General features: G+C 51.1%; 6 protein-coding genes across 6 annotated transcripts; 3 read left to right on the top strand and 3 right to left on the bottom strand.

The window, feature by feature from the left end:
- Nucleotides 1-2,039: 2,039 nt before the first annotated feature.
- Nucleotides 2,040-4,544, bottom strand: BO83DRAFT_116436 (Zn(II)2Cys6 transcription factor domain-containing protein). The gene is made up of 3 exons (XM_025525975.1): nucleotides 4,066-4,544; nucleotides 2,755-3,950; nucleotides 2,040-2,664 (listed from the first exon to the last, which is right to left on the bottom strand). Exons 1-3 carry the CDS (start codon nucleotides 4,277-4,279, stop codon nucleotides 2,221-2,223), a joined length of 1,854 nt encoding a protein of 617 aa, XP_025384661.1. The 5' UTR covers nucleotides 4,280-4,544; the 3' UTR covers nucleotides 2,040-2,220.
- A 4,049-nt stretch (nucleotides 4,545-8,593) lies between these two features.
- On the bottom strand, nucleotides 8,594-9,213 carry BO83DRAFT_440122 (uncharacterized protein). The gene is made up of 2 exons (XM_025536229.1): nucleotides 8,883-9,213; nucleotides 8,594-8,830 (listed from the first exon to the last, which is right to left on the bottom strand). Exons 1-2 carry the CDS (start codon nucleotides 9,040-9,042, stop codon nucleotides 8,679-8,681), a joined length of 312 nt encoding a protein of 103 aa, XP_025384660.1. The 5' UTR covers nucleotides 9,043-9,213; the 3' UTR covers nucleotides 8,594-8,678.
- Nucleotides 9,214-10,709: 1,496 nt separating this feature from the next.
- BO83DRAFT_401721 (uncharacterized protein) lies at nucleotides 10,710-11,503 on the top strand (the record flags this gene model as incomplete). The annotated part of the gene is made up of 5 exons (XM_025533482.1): nucleotides 10,710-10,784; nucleotides 10,924-10,991; nucleotides 11,021-11,110; nucleotides 11,159-11,331; nucleotides 11,370-11,503. 5 exons carry the CDS (start codon nucleotides 10,710-10,712, stop codon nucleotides 11,501-11,503), a joined length of 540 nt encoding a protein of 179 aa, XP_025384659.1.
- Nucleotides 11,504-11,652: 149 nt separating this feature from the next.
- BO83DRAFT_116340 (acyl--CoA ligase) lies at nucleotides 11,653-13,728 on the top strand. Its single transcript, XM_025525974.1, has 5 exons — nucleotides 11,653-11,846; nucleotides 11,928-12,065; nucleotides 12,125-12,559; nucleotides 12,641-13,065; nucleotides 13,115-13,728. The coding sequence occupies exons 1-5, from the start codon at nucleotides 11,754-11,756 to the stop codon at nucleotides 13,671-13,673; spliced, it is 1,650 nt and encodes a 549-aa protein (XP_025384658.1). The 5' UTR covers nucleotides 11,653-11,753; the 3' UTR covers nucleotides 13,674-13,728.
- Nucleotides 13,729-16,314: 2,586 nt separating this feature from the next.
- On the top strand, nucleotides 16,315-17,445 carry BO83DRAFT_381247 (glutathione synthetase ATP-binding domain-like protein). The gene is made up of 2 exons (XM_025531945.1): nucleotides 16,315-17,198; nucleotides 17,246-17,445. The coding sequence occupies exons 1-2, from the start codon at nucleotides 16,362-16,364 to the stop codon at nucleotides 17,411-17,413; spliced, it is 1,005 nt and encodes a 334-aa protein (XP_025384657.1). The 5' UTR covers nucleotides 16,315-16,361; the 3' UTR covers nucleotides 17,414-17,445.
- BO83DRAFT_116255 (alpha-ketoglutarate-dependent dioxygenase AlkB family protein) lies at nucleotides 17,359-18,726 on the bottom strand. The gene has a single exon (XM_025525973.1). It carries the CDS (start codon nucleotides 18,614-18,616, stop codon nucleotides 17,486-17,488), a length of 1,131 nt encoding a protein of 376 aa, XP_025384656.1. The 5' UTR covers nucleotides 18,617-18,726; the 3' UTR covers nucleotides 17,359-17,485.
- Between the last annotated feature and the right edge of the window lie 354 nt (nucleotides 18,727-19,080).

The raw sequence follows: 19,080 nt of genomic DNA, 5'->3' as shown, positions 1-19,080 counted from the left end.
TCCCTTTTCCACTGCAGAAGAGCTTGGCATCAGCGATCATTGTTTCATCCGCAATGATCGTTCCCGGTTCAGGGAGGGTTCATTGCATTTCAGTTCGGTTGGATCGGTTGGGCTGGTAATCGTCCAACCGTCTTTTCTAACGCGGATATGATCATCATCAATATCGTCAGCATCATCTGGTTAACCACCGGAGCCCCGAGGGTTCCGAACCCGAACCAGATAGGTAGGAGTGATGCTGGGCAGAGAGTTGATTAGCTAGTTAGGTAGCTGCCTGCAAGCACACACAGAGAGAGAGAAAGAGAGCGGCAGCGCGCGCACGCAGTGACGAGAACTGAATCCTACTACCTGTTAGTGCTAGCATCCCCCCCACCCCACTTCGCCGAGACTCAGCTGCATAAACAGGAAGTAGTATCTCACCAAGTAGACTACCGAAGTAGTGAGAAGATAGTATAGATTAAGCCAAGTGTAGTCAGTGCCTAAGGGACAAAACAGGCCCTTCCCTCCCTCCCTCCCCCCCTCCCTCTCTGTCTCCTCTCCTGCCAACGTCTTGGCATCAGCATTCAAAATAGGGATACATACGTATACACCTGCTCCACTCTTAACTTAGCGATCTTATAGTAATCCGCTACTTACCTAGTAGCCGGACTATGCCCAGACCATCTCCTCTTCACCAAGACCTCTCCCAAGACTTTCCTCTCTGTAACCCAAGAACAACACCCAGCACGCCAACACACCATCAAACAATGGTCATTCAGCGTATAGCCAAGTACTCGGCACAGGAGGCGAGTGGCGGGGGAAAAGGTCAGGGTGTTCATCGGCAAACTCGCAGCCAAGCATAGCATATTCCCATCTTGGGAGAGAATAACACGGAGGGGGCCGGATTCGCCTTCGTTTTGCTTGGTTTCCTTTCTTGGTCGGGATAAAACACAGAAGGAGGAGGGCAAGTTAGATTGACCTGCAGGACTTGGCGGCGCTTATCGAGATTAGGTTTCATCCTTTTTACCCCTCTTCTGGCTTGACTTGTTGTCTTCTGTTATCCTCTTTTTTTTTTTTGCGCGGCGGATGCTTTGCTTTAGTGGATATGGAATGGGTGTATGCGTATCAGTGGGGGTGGTGGAAATAACCACCCCAAAGACAAAAGACCATCACAAGACTTGTTGCGATGGTGTACTCCATCAAGGTGGCACCTTACGATGAAAAAGAAAATAATGAATAGAACATAGTGGGATAGCACACCCTCCCCCCCTCCCACCTCCTATCCTCATTACCATGAAAGCAACGACTAGTACTAGATAGATAGATAGCATAGCACTACTTACTACTTCGGCGAGACCAATCCACCACCCAGGAGATGTTAACCAACTCGTCCTAGTCCGTCGACACTACTGCATCGCCTGCAGACCAACGATTGGCCCTGAACCTCGGAGGAGATAGCTGCGATCGACACGAGAGGTACAAAAAGACCCCCAAGTAAATCCCACGGGTGGATGCCGGACCCCCGCCGGAGGTTACCATCCGCGGGAAAGCTAGTTCGCTGGTCAGAACTAAGCAGCACTGACTATCTAAGTACTAGGTACCGTATCCGCTCGCTGAACCTGTCCTTCCTAACCTGCCTGGACCCTGTTCGCCGTCCGGTCGCGATTCCTCCTGCTCCCGCTGGTCGGCCTTGCCTGCCTGACGGCCTGCATGTTCGTCGTGAGTCGAGGCCTCGGCATCGCCGTGTATCCGGGTTTTGGCGTCTCAGCCAGCCAAGCCCAGCCCCAAGGTCCAGTCCTCCCTCGTACATGCGCCCGGCAGCAGCCCCGGTCTTTTCTTTTTTCTCTTTTCGGCTTGCTGATTTCATTCTTTTCCCTCGTTGATACGTGTAGGTTGGCACGGACTTTGTTGTTGCCGATAGCTAGCTAGCTTCAAAATCCGGTGGCGGCTAAAGACGTGATGGGATCTATCAATGTCGAGATCCCCCACGGAATTGGGTTCCGATTTCGGTGTCAATTCCACGACAAAACGGAAAGAAACAATGAGCATCATAATAATAGTAATAAAAAAGCCTCGCACAATCCAAATCTAGTCTACCTCCTCAGCGGGCACACAGAACTATACATCCCACGATGATCGTAGTCTTCGTGAGAACAACAGGGTATTTAGAAACAAGAAATCATGCCAAAAGAATTTCAACCGTGACGATCATATTCGCCCTATCGCCGGGCCCACCGGTCCACCTCAGCCATATGAAGCTCCGTTGAGCTTGGCGCACGCCAGAATCATGCGTGTGATGGGAAGCAATAACGTAACACTTACACTGCCAACCTCTTCCAATACCAACAATTGTTGAAGGGTCCGCAGGGCTGGCAGCATGCTACCATCCACCCCCCGCGCCCACGACCGCTGCGTCTGTGCGCGGGCTATCATCCACTCCCCTTCGCTGCGTGCTCGCCACATTTCCTCCGGCGCCGGCAACGGCAGCTGAAGAAGGATCGCGCTATCTAGCGGGTCAATGTTGATCCCGTTGTAACGGCGGGCCCGTCCTGCTAATGTGCGGATTATATTGGCGAAGAAAATGTTACGTCGCAGGGATTCGGCGAATTTCCATCGCCGCCAATCCGTTTCATCTTCATGGGGGGTACGAAGAATGTCCTCGTGAAGTTTGTAGACCCGTTGCGTCATCTAAAGCCCACCCAGGTCAGCTCAGAGCGTAGGGTGAGGCGTAGGGCAATCGGAGTTGGGGGGGGGGGGGGGGGGGGGGGGGTTACATACCCTCAAGAGAATGTCAACAGGGGTCTCGGGGTGCCCTTGGTCGCCTGTAAGGCTTGGGAGCTTGCTGAGGCCTTTGGTGGCGAAATTGTCTCCGAAAAGGCTCAAGATCTGTTGAACACACACCGCATGAAGCGCTACTACGCAGCCTTCTGCCGCTGCAAGGCGCTCCCCATTGTGCATTGACAGGTCAAATGTATCGCAGGTCTCCAGATAATTAGCATAGGATGATATCGAACTCAGAGTGGTTCTAAGTGGCTGGCCCATTGATTGCATCGCATACCCTTGTAGCTCATGATGTAGGAAGGGCGAGTAGAACTGTCTCTGCAGAGCCAACCCAGGGTATTCGCGTAGCAGACTGAACAGCTCTTGATAGAGGTCACCAACGTCACCTGGGCTATGATGACTTGTTTTGGGCAGGAAGCTTTGGCCGAACCCCGATCCTGTCAGGCTATGTGTGTACGTGCTGAACCGCCAAGTTTCGTTTTCATCGTCGTTAGACGCCATATCCGGCCAGATATTATCGAAATATCCAGGAGATACCGACGACATATTCAGTCCGCCACCCGCGGCATAAGAGTCACCCGGGAGAGTAGCCGGGGTGGGAGGGACCATGGTCACTGGAGAGGACCTCATCGTCGGTGGCATATACATAGCGTGCGAACAACTGTCAAGCGACCCGGGAAAGAACTCCTCTAGCCCAAATGTTTCGGACTGTTCATGAAGATCGTCTTGCCAGGGCGGAGAATTCATCAACGAGGCATCTTGCATTGGAAGCATAGTACTCTCATTAACGGCATGGAACGCAAGATCGGCATTCGTTGGAGTTTCGGGGCTCCACGAGGAGCCCGAGACATCGTGTAGTTCATCCGCGGTAGATGGTGTGTCGAACGGATATGTTGGGAGGGCCCATGTCGTGCCACCAGGTATTATACCAGCACAGATCGGAACAGAGTGTATGGAACCGGCAGACGAAGCAATATTATCCTGGGCATCATCAAGACTGGGAGTTTGAACAGGAACAGAAGATTGCGGATACACGCAAGGCCGTCGGCTTTGCAGACACCGACTACAGGAGGGCCGGGTCATGGAACACCGCAGCTTCTTCTGCGCACAGGCGTCGCAGGATTTGCGCTTGGACTGGCGTTCCTGGCCAATGTTCTTAATACAACGGCGACGGTGCCGGTCCCGCAGATCACCTATTATCTGGTTAACCACAAGTCTGTGCATAAGTGGCCGTGTCTCTGAGTATGATCAAGAGACTCAGGAGAGAAATGTGTCAACATTGGGCGATCATAAGAAAGGGCGGCCTACGTCGACTATATGTCTTGTTGCAGATTCCGCATCGGTATTCCCCTTCCGCAGTGGGTTGCGATGGGGGAGGCGGCAGGTGATGGCAGTTGCTCTGGGAATGGCCATGCCGAGTGCCTGGCTTCTTGACTTCTGTCCCGGCGATGCCATCCCTCTTCGGTGAGGCCTCAGACATGGTATGTGTCTGGTCACTCAGCGTAATGGTCATAGCGGGCATAGCTTAGTAGCCGCACTCAGTTAAAACAGACAGCTAAGCTGTTTGGAGAAGCCCCAGAGAAGAAGTTAAAAGAAATTAACGAGCCGCGTCCGGGAGGAAGGTGGATGAGATATAAATGCGTCAACGTAGTATGGATATTAGGACCAGAGAAGAGGGAAAGGCACCGAGGGGACGCTGTCGATAAGTACAACCTCCGGGCTACCCATTTCGGATCCGGGGCGATTGTTGAGGGGAAATAACAGGCCAGATTAGTCAAGGCTCGCTCAAGCTACCCTAAGGACCGATCGGGAAGCAAATGGAAGGATTCTGATCCTTTTTTTTTCGTACATCTGACCCGACTCGAGGGGGATGATTATCCCCCGTTCGGCCTGCAGACTGCGGAACCCCCCCGAAACCGTAGCTTGTAGCTTAGTCTGCGTAATTTTAGCATGGGGTGTATTTAACAAGATTCACCCAACCTAACGAAGGTCACCCTAGTTCCTGCTGAGATAATTGCTCGACGAATGGGGGATGTATGGGCGCCTGCATGGCTTAATCTGAAGTTGCCCTGCATCCCTGGTATTTTTCAGCCCGTGGAGGCTGCTCCACCAACCACGGAGCGCGTGCCTCCCCCTCGGCTCCATAGTCCTTCGATAGGATGAATGTCTTGGATTCGATCTCCCGTTTGAAAATCCAGAACGCAACGCCACGCCAGGCGGCGATCGCCCAAGTCCAAGCCATCCGCGTTAGGCAAGATAAATAAAATATAATCCGGCCATACATGAGACCGCAATGGTCGCCAGCTAGTCCGGATTGATCATCACATTGCAGCGGAAGTTTTTCTTTTGTTTTACTATTCGGATGTAACCGCAGAAAGCCACACGTCCTTTTTTGCAGTGGACATAATTCCACGGCCACCAACCCTGATTGTCATTCCGCTTATTAACGGGCTTAGCGCTCCCACCCGGATCCCATCTGCTGTCTGTCTGACGGTTGGCATGTCCGCCATCCCGTATACCTCGCCACACTCTAATTCTCTAGGCATCTGTTAGGCCGACCATCGTTTCACACATGCCCTTGGTTAGCTCAGCGTATCAGGAGGCCCCCTCTATGCACAATATTGGCACAGCAGGAGGGTGAGGAGTGTCTAGCACGTTGGCAGCGGAATGGCCCGCATGTTAGCGCTGTCGCAGGATGTCAACGCTAGCCGTAAGAAACGCTTCTCCCCCACCCGCCCAAACAGACATTCTGCAATAATGAATCCAGACTCCACGGTCCATCAATTCCTGAAGGAAACGTGGTTCCTGGGGCCGGTTAATTCACGCGAGTGTCGCTTGTGCCACAGTGGACCGGGGCCTGCTGGAAATAGATTCTGAGTCGACGGTGCGGATATTGCGCGATGCTTCCGTCTAGGTCAGACCCGATTCCAGCGTCATCCACAGATACGAGGTAGATCCTGAACCATTGAATACGAATTAGCCAATTTCCTGATTTGATCACGTATTCTTCCGGGGTCTCTCATGTTATCCGTGGAGTGCCCTAGTCAACTGCTATCTTCCCCCCATCGCAATAGCAGGAACAGCTGCATCGGACTTGGTGCGAATATGTACTAGTTTTCTGGTTGGCGGGCGCTTCTGCAGATATATTGTAGGACTGGGGTCTCGTGGAAGATAAAGAAAAAAAAAGGAGGGTTGCCTGCCGATAAGGGAATAGGGACGGGGATGGGGAAATGCAACGCACTCCGCTGAGCCCCGAGACGCATGGGCCAGCATAGGCCACAGGAGGCCGCCAGCCTAACGCGCCAACACCCATCCATTCTGGGACCCCGGCGGAGTCTCCACGCGTTAAACTACTGTACAACCTCCGTATCTTGGGTTAGCGGCGGCCAACTCCCGATATTCGTACCAGGAGCCTCAGGAGAATATTATCACGAGTCATGTACACCGTCAGCTAGGAGGTTCGGAAACCCGGCAGCGAAAAATAGGATATGACGCTCATACACGCGACGTCGATCTTCAGACTCGATCTGGTTAGTGGAATGCCAGCTGATTCTGATTCTGGGGGCCAAAGCTAGACTCAAGAGTCGGAGGGTCATACGAGCTTCCGTAGGATAAGCTGACACGCCATGTGGTAGCGGGTCGGAAAAGGAGAGAGAAAACAAGGAATTTTCATGAGTGGAGTGAGATACTGTGTATGGTAGAGCTGGAAATGCTACCACATTAGGAAATTGGAGGTAGCGCTAGAAGAACTGAATGTGGAAGAAGTGGAAGTGCAGGGGATGGGATTGGCTCCGATGAAATGTAAGAGGATGTAGTGATTGTAGTAGTGCGAAGTTGGAAGTTGGAAAGCCCCTCGGAAGTCACTAGGAGGAGGAGTAGTACTTACAGGAACAAGAAGTACACCTAAGTAGTGACTACTCCCTTCGACTCCCTACAAAGAGATCATCTGATCACGCTCATTGGCTGCTGCAAACCAGCCAAACGCCTCAACCTCCTGCAACTTGCTGAAGATGCTGCCACACCTGCAAGCCTTCATTTCGACTTACATGTGAGGCACGCAAGATGGAAGGAATCGAAGCTCATCGAAACCATTGACTATAATTTCAGTGGCCGTTGGACTAGATTACTCAATCCTCTATTCTAGGTTTAGATCCCTTTGCGATTCCTTCCAGTCCCTATACGTACCACCTCTGTCGATCGTTCCGTTTCCGACTTCTCGAACTTTGGCTGATCTTTCACTTGTGTGTTATAGGGCGTCCATGCCACCGACCTCTCAGCCTTATGACTTGATTCCCCATAAGTCAAATCCGAACAACCGCGCAACAAGCTGAGAGCGTTATCTGTTCACTGAGGATTTACGAAAAATGGAAAAATAATAATAGGATTACCTGAACTGTTTGCGAAACCAAAACTATGCGTGTCGTGCAGTAGCACAGTCGTAGTGCCCCATGCACTTATCCGCCAGCAGATTGTTATCTATCAGTTAAGATGGCGACTTCTGATCTATCGGAGACAATAGTTCCTCCAATCTGCTTCGAATTTGATCCACCAGGCCATCAAGATCAATGACCTATGGTGAGTTATCATGAGCCTGTGCTATTACAGCCTTCAGTAGTACAAAAACATATACGTGTCTCGCGTGGCTGCAGGGAGGAGATCTAGAGTCTCTAAGATTAATTTCGACATAAAGAAGAACTGAAAGTAGATGCGGTCGTCTCTTTACCATGAGACGCCACGGAGGTTGATCTCTGCAGGTGTTTGATGCTCGGCTTACCCGAGCGTTGTGAAGGGGAGTGGAGCAGCCATGCCCAGAAGAAGGTTCATGCGACCACAAAACACTCATCTGCTATCTTCCTGCAACACGGATACTCCGACAGGGCAGATAAAACATAGGTGGTTATCAGCTGGATCCTATTAACACATGCACAAGCCATTTCCTGGTTATCACGCCGCTGTAAGTGGCGCTCCAGGGGCATGCCTCAGGAAGACAGCAACACAAAGTCTCTGTAACCGGGACTCGGAGCAATCCTACCGCTTGATTTACTTGTTCTGGACAAGTGAAGGATAGTGTTGACTGGTTTCATTTAGTGACGTTTCTCTTAAACTTTTCCTTTGGTCCCTCACCTGCCCGGGAGCCACCCAACAGGCTAGCCATACTATATGCTGTCTCTTAAGAATCTGACTTTGAGCGTGACAAAGGGGAGTGGTGTCAGAGGTACATTGCAGCTCTGCTGATCATCGAAGTAAAATGCCCGTTTTCAAGTTAAGGCGCTAACTAACTACTGATACCTTCTGTATACTTCCACAACAGGAGTATGGGCGCCCGATTCGTATCTTACCTAAGGAAGATCATAGAGTCATACGAATAAACCCTTCCTTTTGCCAGGTTTATAGTGTTTAGTTTTCCCACTGACCTGACAGGATTGGAACAGCAAAAGTATCCAGGCACTGCTCAGCCATCTGCAAGGATTACCCGCCGGGTGGCTACAAAATGAAAAGAACGGAGCGAAACTAACATCCGGCTTACAGATGATCCTTTCATCAAGACAGCCATCCAAATCAAGTTGGCATTGCCTTCTCTGTTAAACTTGTCAACCTTGTTGCAAATTACGGCACCGTGTTTCCCCCTAATCAAGACCCACCGGCTAAAATATGACCACAGCAGCGTTAGCCAGTCATCCCGAGCCAAAAAGTTGGTGGCGTTTTGGCAAACGTCCCAGGCATGCGCTAAATATATGACCGATTAGGAATGTGTTATTCAGCGCTCGGCGTGCTGCTTGTGAAATCATTATAGGCCTGGGTTCCATCGCGAGGCGGCTTTTGACGGCGGGAATATCGATATTGCCGCTAGATTCTCTCCTCAGGTCACTACGAATCAGAATACTCCTGTGCTCAAGATATGGGTCTTATCGCCTTCACGTCTAGCCATGTTGCTGGATCGCGACCGTCGGGAAAGGCATGACTTCCTGTTTGACGGCCTGGAGATCGCCATTCGGAAGAACCCCGGTGAATTTCGCAACGTCAAGCATGTACAACGCTAACCCGCGCAGAAGACTCTTGGCATTCTGCTGGCCTGTGCTACCTCGCTACATATGTCCTCTTTCCCAAGCTGGTATACTGCTCACCTGGCTCAAACGTATTTTCCTGCCACACGAGCAGAAGTTGAGAACAAATACCACTCTGACACTTAAGGTTGAACGTGTGGAAGACCCTGCGTCGAGCAGGGTTCAGCCAGAGGACCTTGGAACTCGGAACCTCAGACTTGGGCAATTCATTTCCTCTCATCTGCGGGGATCCCTGCAAAACACTACGTACCACCCTAGATATTGCTTATCGGGACTGCCGCGGAAATTCGTTCATGACCCCGCTGCAAGGCCCTCTACTCTGCACATTTACGAATGGCCCGGAGTAGACCGTAAGGGAATACGTCCAATATTTTTGTGACCTTGATGTTCGGGGCAAGGGAATTAAATCCATAGAGAAAATGCTTCGATCGGAACAAAGGAGAATGGAATAGTCGAACAACAGAAACTCCGGATCCGAACATGGTCTAGATTGAAGCCATCATTGTCACCAGGCTATGTGCCAACTTAGACGAGCCAAGCCGGTTAATGAGATGCAGATGCGCCTGCCAAGGGGACGCCTCTTCCGCGTGATTTTGAGACGAAGCAAGATTTCCTCTCTGGATTGGATAAAAGTTTCGTGTAACCACAACCCCAGCCGTACATTGACGGCCAGGAAGAGCAACCATCACCCGAGACAAGATCTCTGATACATGGCCACTCATCTCTTGCCAAAGCCGATGTAGTACTCGGCTATGTTTGCCTGTTCTATCAGACAGGAACATCTCAGGTCACAGAGACTTCCATCCCCAGATATTGCCCTTGGCTCCAAGCCTTGGGGGGTAGCCTTGATCTTGGCGTCATAGCCTGTGATGAGTTTGCATCCGGGTACAACACACCAAGATGTATGGAAAGAAGAGGCAGGTACGGAGCGATGCGAGCCTACAGGCCGCCCTTTCAAGAGCGTTCGATGGTTTTGCTGTAGGTCTGTGCGGCGTTGTCATATTGAAGAGGAGTCATATTGAAGAGGAACCTCGCACTGCTCCCCTCCTGCAAGAAAATGTCGGTACCGTCGAATATACTGGTTACATGAGTCACAAACACCCGTCAAATGCTATATATGTCAGCTAACTCAGCATGGGTCTGCCATTGTCAAGTTTATGACCGAGACCAAGGGACACCATGGTCGATATCTACACCACGAGTGCCACACCACACCCCATTCTACTTCCCGGCGCTGCCTCCTGTGTACCGCTTGCATGTACACACGGTCTGGTCATAAGTCTCAAGGTCTCTATTGATTTATATTCTTCCTTTATAAGCCGGCGCCACTGCGCAGGCCCTGTCCGCGTCTTTATGATTGCCGCAACTCTTCGTACGCGCATGAGCGCATCAGGCGTCGTCACAAATAGCTTGCTATCAAAGAGTTTGGATTTTCTTTGTGGCTGCTTGGATGCGCGAGGTAGTTTAAGGTCCTGTAGCCAGCTCTGTCCGGAGCATTTTATTCTCCTGATACAAGTGGTTTGATTCAAACGCTCAATGTGTATCGCGTCGCTTTTGTTCGCTCCGGCATTGCCCCGCTAAAATATTAACATCATTACAGCTTGTGTCCTCTGTGAGGCTTGAGATCGGAGCTGAACGTAGCCCGTCGGATGGGGGGTCGTTGTACATTCTCATTTAGGCACATCACACGCCTCAATATGTCTCAGATGGCTCCTAGAAACGCTAAATAGCGACAGTGCCAAAGCTTTCCGGCCGAATGTCACAACTGCACGTCAGATTGGCAAGGCAGACGTGAAAGCAGATGCTTTCACCGGATGCGCGTGGGTTGTTACGAAAGGGTAGGCATAATCTCCTTCAGCAAAGACGACAAGAACTCAAGCCGCAGGCATGCCTGAACAAATAAATCTAGTTCCTCCAATCTCTGATGTTTCTTCTATTATCCCCATAATGTCGCTATTCACGGTCATCAACTGACGGGCCGATCCTGCAGGGGTGGCTGTTTGTCATAATCTGGGCCTGATGCTCGACAGCAACAACGGTTAGCCCAGTGCATACCGCGCTGACTAATTTCCTAACGAAGGCACGGTCTGCGGCAGCCTAGCATGATGGGATCTGTCACGGTCAGGCCTGTTGCATTGCGGTCAACGCAGACCGGATATGTGCGGGCTTGTAGATTCGACTTCGGTGATAACAATCAGCACGATGCTGCGGTCGCTATCAGGTCTTGTGCTGTCACCGAACCCGTCGGCAAATCATGAGACTCTCACTCTGCGCTTGGACAAATTGGCGTGGGATTCATCGCATTGACAATGTTCTTGTGCTCGGCACCACTGTAGCGGTGCGGAGAATGGAAAGGTATCCGAGGGTGCAGGTTCGGCTGTGATCGGTGATAAGCATGGGCCGAGGACCCAAGCTGCCATGCCACGGCCGTTGGCGAGCTTCTCAGGCGCAGGAGAGCTTAATTATTGGCTTGAAGGCAGCTGCCAAATGCAGCGCTGCGGGTCGGTGGGTTGCCTGCTGGGGGCTGTTTATCAGCTAGCCTCGCAGCCATTGGTCTCTCTGGCCATTTCCCAACGACACGCAACACTAAAATCCGAGTACCCCCGGCCAGGCCAGTGCACGCTGATTGCTCGATATTCTCCGATCTGCAGGTCTGGCGTTCCATGAATGGTCTCCCGTAGGGCCGTTGAATAACAATGCCTTTGTCGCAGGCGGGGGTCCCGGTCATACCATGCTGGCCATGTGTCCAGTACTCGAGTCAGTGCCAATTGCCGGCTCCGTGGCCTTCCAGACACAACGATAAACCCTATTTCAGCATCGCGGCTGGGTTCACCTCAGCTGAGGTTATAAATCGGTCAGCATGCGTCTTCCTGGTCCCTGCATCCTTGCATCCTCGCGTCGCCCCTTGTCCTTTCTTTTTTTCCATCTAGCATGATTTTTGAACCCGCAGCCAGGGCCCCGGTGCCCTGCACCGATGTGATCTCCTATGTCTTTTCTGACCCGCCCTACAATCATAATGAACCGGTAATATTCCGATGGGGGATACATTCTCCTCTTCTCGAATTTCTTTTCTTCTCGTCTACAGAACACCTCTAACTGGTACAGATCTACGTCGATGTCCACAATCCCTCTCGCTCCATTTCCTACAACAAAGCCCGGACTATTGTTCGCCAACTGGTCTCGGGGCTGCGCGCCTGGGGCGTGCAAGAGGGCGACTGTGTCGCCATTCACTCTTTCAATGATGTACGCTTTTTTTCAAAAATTTCCAATTCCGCTGCCAGTTGGTTACTCACAAATGATAGATCTATTATACCATGCTAGTCCTGGCGATCGTTGGCGCAGGGGGAATCTTTACCGGCTCAAATCCAGCCTACACGACCTTCGAATTAGGCCATCATTTCCGCTCCTCAGCGACGAGCTTCATCATCACAGAGCCGGAGCATCTCGATGCGATAACTACGGCAGCGAAAGCAACATCAATCCCAACACATCGGATCCGGGTATTCAATATTTTGGGACAGTCAGTACCAGATGGAGCGGTGTCCTGGACTGAGCTGCTCGAACATGGTGAGCAAGATTGGGTAAGATTTGACAACGAGGAGATGTCTAGGACAACTACGGCAGCCAGGCTGTTCAGTAGCGGGACTACAGGGCTTCCCAAGGCGGTAGATATCACGCATATGAATCTTGTCGCCCAACACGAGTTTGTGTTTGAGTTTAATCCGCGACCATGGCGAGTATGTACCTCACTTGGAAATTGTTTCCGTTGACCCTATCGATGAATGAATGACTGTCTGGCTGACAAGTGACTTATAAAGGTAAGCAGAGTCATCGCTGTTCCCCTTTTTCACGCCGCTGCTGCTCCCAGCAGCCATTTCGGCAGCCTAAAAGCTGGCCATATCAACTACGTCATGCGGCGTTTCGATCTACCCCTCTTCTTGCAGACGGTTGAAAAGTACCAAGTCACTGAGATGGCCGTCGTTCCGCCCATTGCCATTGCCATCATCATGCATCCGATGTCTTACGAACGGGGCTATCTGCGCTCCATTCGGGCGAGCAATTTGGGCGCGGCACCCATGGACAAAGACGCCCAGAAACGGTTCCAAAGGTTGCTTGGGCCAGGGGCCAATTGTACGCAGGTTTGGGGTATGACAGAGACATGCTGTATTGCGACAATGTTCCGGTGGGATGAAGGGGATGAGACAGGGTCGGTCGGGAGGCTAGTGCCGAACATGGAGGCTAAGTATGTTCTTCCTTCGTTCCATCAGCTCGGGGCTAACTTAATGATATAGATTAGTAGACGACAACGGAACTGATATTTCCGCGTATGGAGTACGAGGCGAGCTGTGTGTCCGCGGTCCTGCCGTCACCCCTGGGTACTTCAACAACCCAGCTGCCAATGCGGAATCCTTCGATGAGCAGGGCTGGTTCCACACGGGGGACATCGCGTATTGCGATGGTGCTACCCAGAAATGGTATATAGTAGATCGCAAAAAGGAGCTGATCAAGGTCCGAGGATTTCAAGTTGCTCCACCGGAACTGGAAGCCGTGCTGTTGGCGCATCCGCTCATTGTGGATGCTGCCGTGATTGGGTTGCGGGATGTGGTCCCGGGGACGGAGTTGCCGCGAGCGTATGTAGTCCGCCGGCCCGAGACCGATGAGAGCAGGTTGACGGAGGATATGGTAAAGAGCTGGTTATTGGAGAGGTTGGCGGGATATAAAGCGCTCACAGGGGGTGTCAAGTTTGTACCGAGCATACCTAAGACGGCAAGTGGCAAGATTCTCAAGCGAGTGTTGCGGGAAGAGAGTCGCAGGGAACTCAAGGAGAGTGGATGGAGACCGAGGTTGTAGTTATATTTGCTGAATGTTTGATCTTCTTGTATCTGGTACCGGCAGTCAGTACATACTCAATCTCCCGATTCTGCCATTCTCAATAGTCCCTGGACCCCGTTCGCCTCTTTTAGCGGTCGTCGGTCTTCTCCGAAGCTTCGCGCGTGATATGCGACCTCAATTGTCTTGATCTGCAAGTCATGTCTGGAATAGCCAGATCCCGCATTTTACCTGACTTCAAGTTTGGTCGCTGCTTGTAGACGGTAGCAAATGGTTGGTTGGTTAGTTGGTTGGCTCGGAGCGAGTTTCCCCTTGTTACCCCGACTGTTAACGTGACCCTCGCTCAGCCTGCCATCCCCTCAGCCTCATGACATCGAAAGTGCCAATCAGCAGCATCAAACTTAGTTAGACGTGAGGCTCTCAAATCTTCTTTTTCGCGGCGATTTCTGGAGTAACCTCTGTCAGATTCCATACCTTTGGGGGAGATTCGGATCGTCCGTGAGCCAACTCAACAGCCCCCCTGTTCCATCAGCCTCAACACTCCTAGGATCGGCGCCTTCAGAAGTAAACGCTGTAAGGCTAGCCCTGAATAGCCCCCAGCACACTTATCCTTTTGGCTAGATGAGGTGCGATCATGGTAGGTTAGCCACGTCTGCCATCGGCAAATCCGTGAGGTGATGTATCAAATATTTGCCGTCAGACAGTCGGACATAACCGATGGCGCTTTATCCGAAGGACACGCGAATGCAAAAGCCCCGTGTCATGGCAGTATTTATTGAAAGTGTTTCGGCGGATGTGATATATCAGAAAATTGAGTGTTATATCGCAACCCGCAATTCCGCAGAAGCGAGATCCGTCTTCACGCGAGTCTGACGATCAAAAGCTCTCGACAAAAGATTCTATTAGGAGGGTCTGGGCTTTATTCATGTTGTGCAGTCAGCGCAAAGTTGATTCATTTTCGGCTGAGTCCCATCAGTCATCCATCGTCATATACACAGGGACTCGAGTCAAACAAATAGGAGCCACTGCAGCCACTTCAGTACCGCTATGTGATACCTCATAACCACGCTATTATCGCTCATGTCATCATGCTTGTCCTAGTACCCTTGTGATGATATGCAGTCAATATTCAGTCACATTGAAAGTTTTCGGGTACGTCGCTTGGACAGGGAAGTTCCATGGGGTAAGACAGTTTTTAGAGAGATCTCTGCCAAACACAACAGTTGTTGCCCTAATATCCAAGCATTTGATTTACACACACGATCCCAGCATACTTGCGAAAAGTCCAGATCAATATCAGATGGCTGTATTCGCGACGAGGAGTGGCCGGGTCGTCTGCTTCGCATGGTCGAAATGCTTCCTAGCAAGTTTGGATACGGACAACTCGCTTGCTGCCATGGACAAAGGTAGTATCGTATCCATCGGATACTAGGTCTTAGCGTATATGGTAGAAATATAATTGAGGCTTGTGTATACCATGAAATGGGGTCTATTTTTCATATATACGTATATTCCTGGGGTCCTAAATCCAGTCACCGGCGTTTGCTTGGTTTGTCTAGTGCGTCCTTGCTTATTTTGAGGGCCCACTTCTGCCCACCTCCAGCAGACTTTAATCACACTAAATCACTCTGAGGCTGTGCCATGCTGTCATTCTCTTTGTAGGGCATTGTTTCGCTGAGCAGATTACAAGTCCTTCGTTGCCCCAATGTTAGGTTTCAAGACTTTCCACTTGCTGCAGGCAGCAGAGTAGCATCAGAGGTCGTCTGGACCAACTCATTCTCCCTTGAATTTAAGATATCATTATCATCGACGTTTGAATCTGTTTGTTCGCACAAGGGCATCTAATCTAGGAAGCCATCCCAGTTTAAGGCTGCATCTAGCACCACTCAACATTGCCAGACAATTGTCGCCAGATCATTGAGGTATGACATCCTAGTTTTCCTGTCAACAATTGAAGCTAACCAAACCTGTCTGTTAGAGACCCATTTTGTAAATACGGCACTCTTATCGACGACAGATCCATGCTCTTCATTACAAAAATCACCTCACTCACCCCTTCAGAACGATGACTGTACACCAGCAGATAGCGTTCGAGGAAGCTGGAGGAAGTGCCTAATAATCTCAACCAACAGAGGACCGGTCCAATGTCTTTGATATCAGAAGTAATGCCTATACTCTCTACTCTACACGGCTTATTACTCCTGTCGACGAACTGTTACGGGACATGCGATATTAGGGGATCCGGTATAGGAATCTTTTGTCGTGCAGCCTTACTTACAATACATCGTCAAAAGGCCTTGAGAACTCTCTCCGGATCTTTTTACGCAGGCAAACAGTCGGCCGTTGTTCTATTCCATGACACAATGAAGCTATCAGGAGTACAATCGGCAGATGCGGGCTACTCCGTGTTTTCGGATCTATCCGAGGATCAGCTGGATTCATCCGATGCTGGCACTTTTCTCGGGTTGCTCCACAACTATAAAACACACTCCGTCATTTCCAGCCCCTAATACCTATTCACCTAAACAACACGATGAGTCTACCCATGACACGAATAACCCGATCATTGCATAACGCGACTACCCCTCCAGTAGTCGCAGTCCTCTACCAGGCCATCGAGCCGCCCATCATCAACGGCGCTCGCAAGCCCCGCAAGCCTGGCGGCATAACACCCCACTCCTGCTATCCCAAGGACTCAATCTAATACAGATGCCAGGTTACCAAGACTCGGGATCAGACATCGCCTACACTCTCAAAAACCGTGGCGTACGAGTCGTGACTCCGGTTTCTTCTCCGAACCCCAAAGAGCAAGAAGGCTGGTGCTTCCCGGACACAGAGAATGGGATCCTCTCTGCTGTGCGCCAAGGGGCAACGCACCTTTGGGCCAACACGATCCTCTTCTCCTCACATCCACTACAAGCCTCGCAGTCTCTTGCTTCAGCCCCTATCTCTGTTGTCGGGCAGCCACCGACCCTGGTTGAATCCTTCGATGACAAAGCCTATCTCAACGACCAACTCCGTATCCGTGGCTCATTTACCCTCCCCCGCTCATGGTTGATCCGCAATTCGGATAATATCTCCCCTATACTAGACTCCATTTCAAACTATCCCGTGGTTGGTAAACCCGTCCGTGGTCGCGGCAGCCACGGTGTCAAGGTATGCCATAATCGAGCCGAGCTCGAGGAACATCTCAACGCTCTCCTGCTCGAGTCTCCCATCGTCATGGTGGAAGAATACCTCACGGGCGAAGAGGCAACGATCACAGTTATGCCGCCATCGACAGAGAGTCCAGAGTACTGGAGTCTGCCTCCGATCACTCGCTTCAACCATGTCGATGGCATTGCGCCATACAATGGTACAGTGGCCGTGACTGCGAACTCGCGCGCTATCACAGAAACCGAAATGCAGGATGAGTCGTACAGAAGCGCAATGCGACAGTGCGAGCAGGTCGCCAAATTAATTGGGGCGACGGCACCCATTCGCATTGACATTAGACGGTTTAGCGAGGGGTCACAGTTTGCCATCTTCGATATCAATATGAAACCTGTATGTCATGTCCCTTCAATCACCGAACCGTAGCTAATAATGAATAGAATATGACCGGGCCTGGACGACCTGGACGCGAGGACCAGGCCAGTCTAACGGCTCTTGCGGCCGCAGCTATCGGATGGGACTACGGGGCATTGTTGCACACGATCCTCAACAGTGCGCAGCCACTTGATCGCTTCCGAGCTTACAGCAACCCGTTTGCTTCGCACTGAGTGGCCTCCCTTCCCCTATTCCTCCAATCCAGTTGTATCTACATAGGCATGAAGCTACAACACAGTTATAAATTATTCAGTAGTAGCTACCATCTTCCCCTCCTCATCCTTCCACCGATACACCACTCCATCCCCCACATTAAATCGATAATAATTCTCCGTGCCGCCAGGCACCACCGCCCTCCGAAACGTGATATTAATCCGGCCCAAAGCACCAGCACTTCCCTGCAACCCCTTGCGCTTAGGCACACTGTGCAGCCAATTTGCCTGAGTCTCGCCCCTCATAATTAGCATATCGCCGGACTTGAGGGGAAACTTGAGCGGTTTCGCAGCTGCATTTGCAATCGCACGATCAGCATCAGTAGTACTACCACCACCTGGTTTATGCTTCAACAGGAAATCTCTCCCCGCGCCAAGCGATAAGGACGCAATGGTGGGATTCTGGCCCAGAAACCGCTCATCATCCGAATGGTACGAGATACTATCGTCCCCTGTGGCGTAGTAATTCACCAGGACGAAATTATATCTTGTCTCATCGTCCGTGGCCTTTTCCACTGCTTGGCGCAGAATGTCCAGACACGGCGGGATGGGTCGAGGCCTGCATCGATATCTGGATTTGGTTTCGGTGCGTGTTTTACTGTCGACCAATATTGGTGAGTTGGCTGGTGGTTGTTGCTGAGGGGAATCTAGTAGATTGTAGTTTGTTGTGTCGTCTTCTTGGACTTTCGTGTCAGGATTGGAATTAGTAGAAACAGATTCCGAGTTTGCAGTAGTGAATGTCGATGTATCATCTACCCCGAAGACAGTCGTGTATCTTGGCGTGTTGATGGATGTTTCTGTTCCGCCGCGCCGGATATTATATCGGACGCGGTAGAAGGGGAGTTCATTCCGCAGGAACTCGAATAGGTCTCGGGCTAGTGGGGCGGGGAGGAAGGGTTGGAAGTAGAGGAGATCCAGGTGCGGGTGGTTGGTTATGGATTTGGGGGGTCGAGGTGCTGGATTAGAGAGGAGAGGCGTGGTGATGGTGCTGGGCGGGTCGCGGATCGGGATTGGATAGCTTGGGTGATGGGTGTATGTGGATGGTTTCGGTGGGACGGTTGTTGATGATGATGTTGTTGTTGTTGATTCTGTTATCGTAGTTGCATCCGGTTTGAGTTTCTTCGACGGAAGAGGTTGGAAGAAGGTGCTGATGCGTTTGGACATGATGCGGGTTGCTGCCAGGATGGTGGTGGAAATTGCGGGTGGTTGGGTGGCGGATGTTGAAGGGGAAGGTAGACCGCGGGTGGATGGTCTAGGGGAGGTCTGGAATGAGGCCAAAGTTAAGCTTATATTGGGTTTGGGGTGGATGATGTCACGGTTCCAAGGGATGGGATGAGATTGTGGGTCGGAGATTGACTTCTTCTTGATGTTCTAGATTGTGCCATGCGCGTTGAGATTTGTTTGTTCGCGGGTGAGTCTAGATTTGGCTGTGACCTTGGATTGAATTTATGCTTTCGGGTAGTAGAGCAGACGGCTGTAGCCATGCTTTATCCAGTTATCTTACGTGCTCGACTTCGTTGCTCTTCTACCGATCGTTGGTCTTGCGGTTTCATCAGTGCAGGATCTAGATTGCTGTTTGACCCGCTGGATAACCTCACAGTAAAAGCTTTTGCAAGGTATGGGCCGGG

This window comes from Aspergillus eucalypticola, assembly GCF_003184535.1.
Source record: "Aspergillus eucalypticola CBS 122712 chromosome Unknown BO83scaffold_26, whole genome shotgun sequence".
NCBI lineage: Eukaryota > Fungi > Ascomycota > Eurotiomycetes > Eurotiales > Aspergillaceae > Aspergillus > Aspergillus eucalypticola.
The sequence above is the reverse complement of the archived record's forward strand: the minus strand, read 5'-3'. Positions and strand labels throughout refer to the sequence as shown.

Coding starts and splice junctions, on each gene's coding strand:
- BO83DRAFT_116255 (XM_025525973.1), bottom strand. CDS start 18,616: ATGTCCAAACGCATCAGCACCTTCTTCCAACCTCTTCCGTCGAAGAAA.
- BO83DRAFT_116436 (XM_025525975.1), bottom strand. CDS start 4,279: ATGCCCGCTATGACCATTACGCTGAGTGACCAGACACATACCATGTCT. Junction 3,951..4,065: donor CAACAAGACATATAGTCGAC/GTAGGCCGCCCT, acceptor ACCAGATAATAG/GTGATCTGCGGGACCGGCAC. Junction 2,665..2,754: donor CTGTTGACATTCTCTTGAGG/GTATGTAACCCC, acceptor GGTGGGCTTTAG/ATGACGCAACGGGTCTACAA.
- BO83DRAFT_116340 (XM_025525974.1), top strand. CDS start 11,754: ATGATTTTTGAACCCGCAGCCAGGGCCCCGGTGCCCTGCACCGATGTG. Junction 12,066..12,124: donor CCATTCACTCTTTCAATGAT/GTACGCTTTTTT, acceptor CACAAATGATAG/ATCTATTATACCATGCTAGT. Junction 12,560..12,640: donor TTAATCCGCGACCATGGCGA/GTATGTACCTCA, acceptor TGACTTATAAAG/GTAAGCAGAGTCATCGCTGT.
- BO83DRAFT_381247 (XM_025531945.1), top strand. CDS start 16,362: ATGCCAGGTTACCAAGACTCGGGATCAGACATCGCCTACACTCTCAAA. Junction 17,199..17,245: donor TCGATATCAATATGAAACCT/GTATGTCATGTC, acceptor AATAATGAATAG/AATATGACCGGGCCTGGACG.
- BO83DRAFT_440122 (XM_025536229.1), bottom strand. CDS start 9,042: ATGAGAGGAAATGAATTGCCCAAGTCTGAGGTTCCGAGTTCCAAGGTC. Junction 8,831..8,882: donor GGAAAATACGTTTGAGCCAG/GTGAGCAGTATA, acceptor GAGGTAGCACAG/GCCAGCAGAATGCCAAGAGT.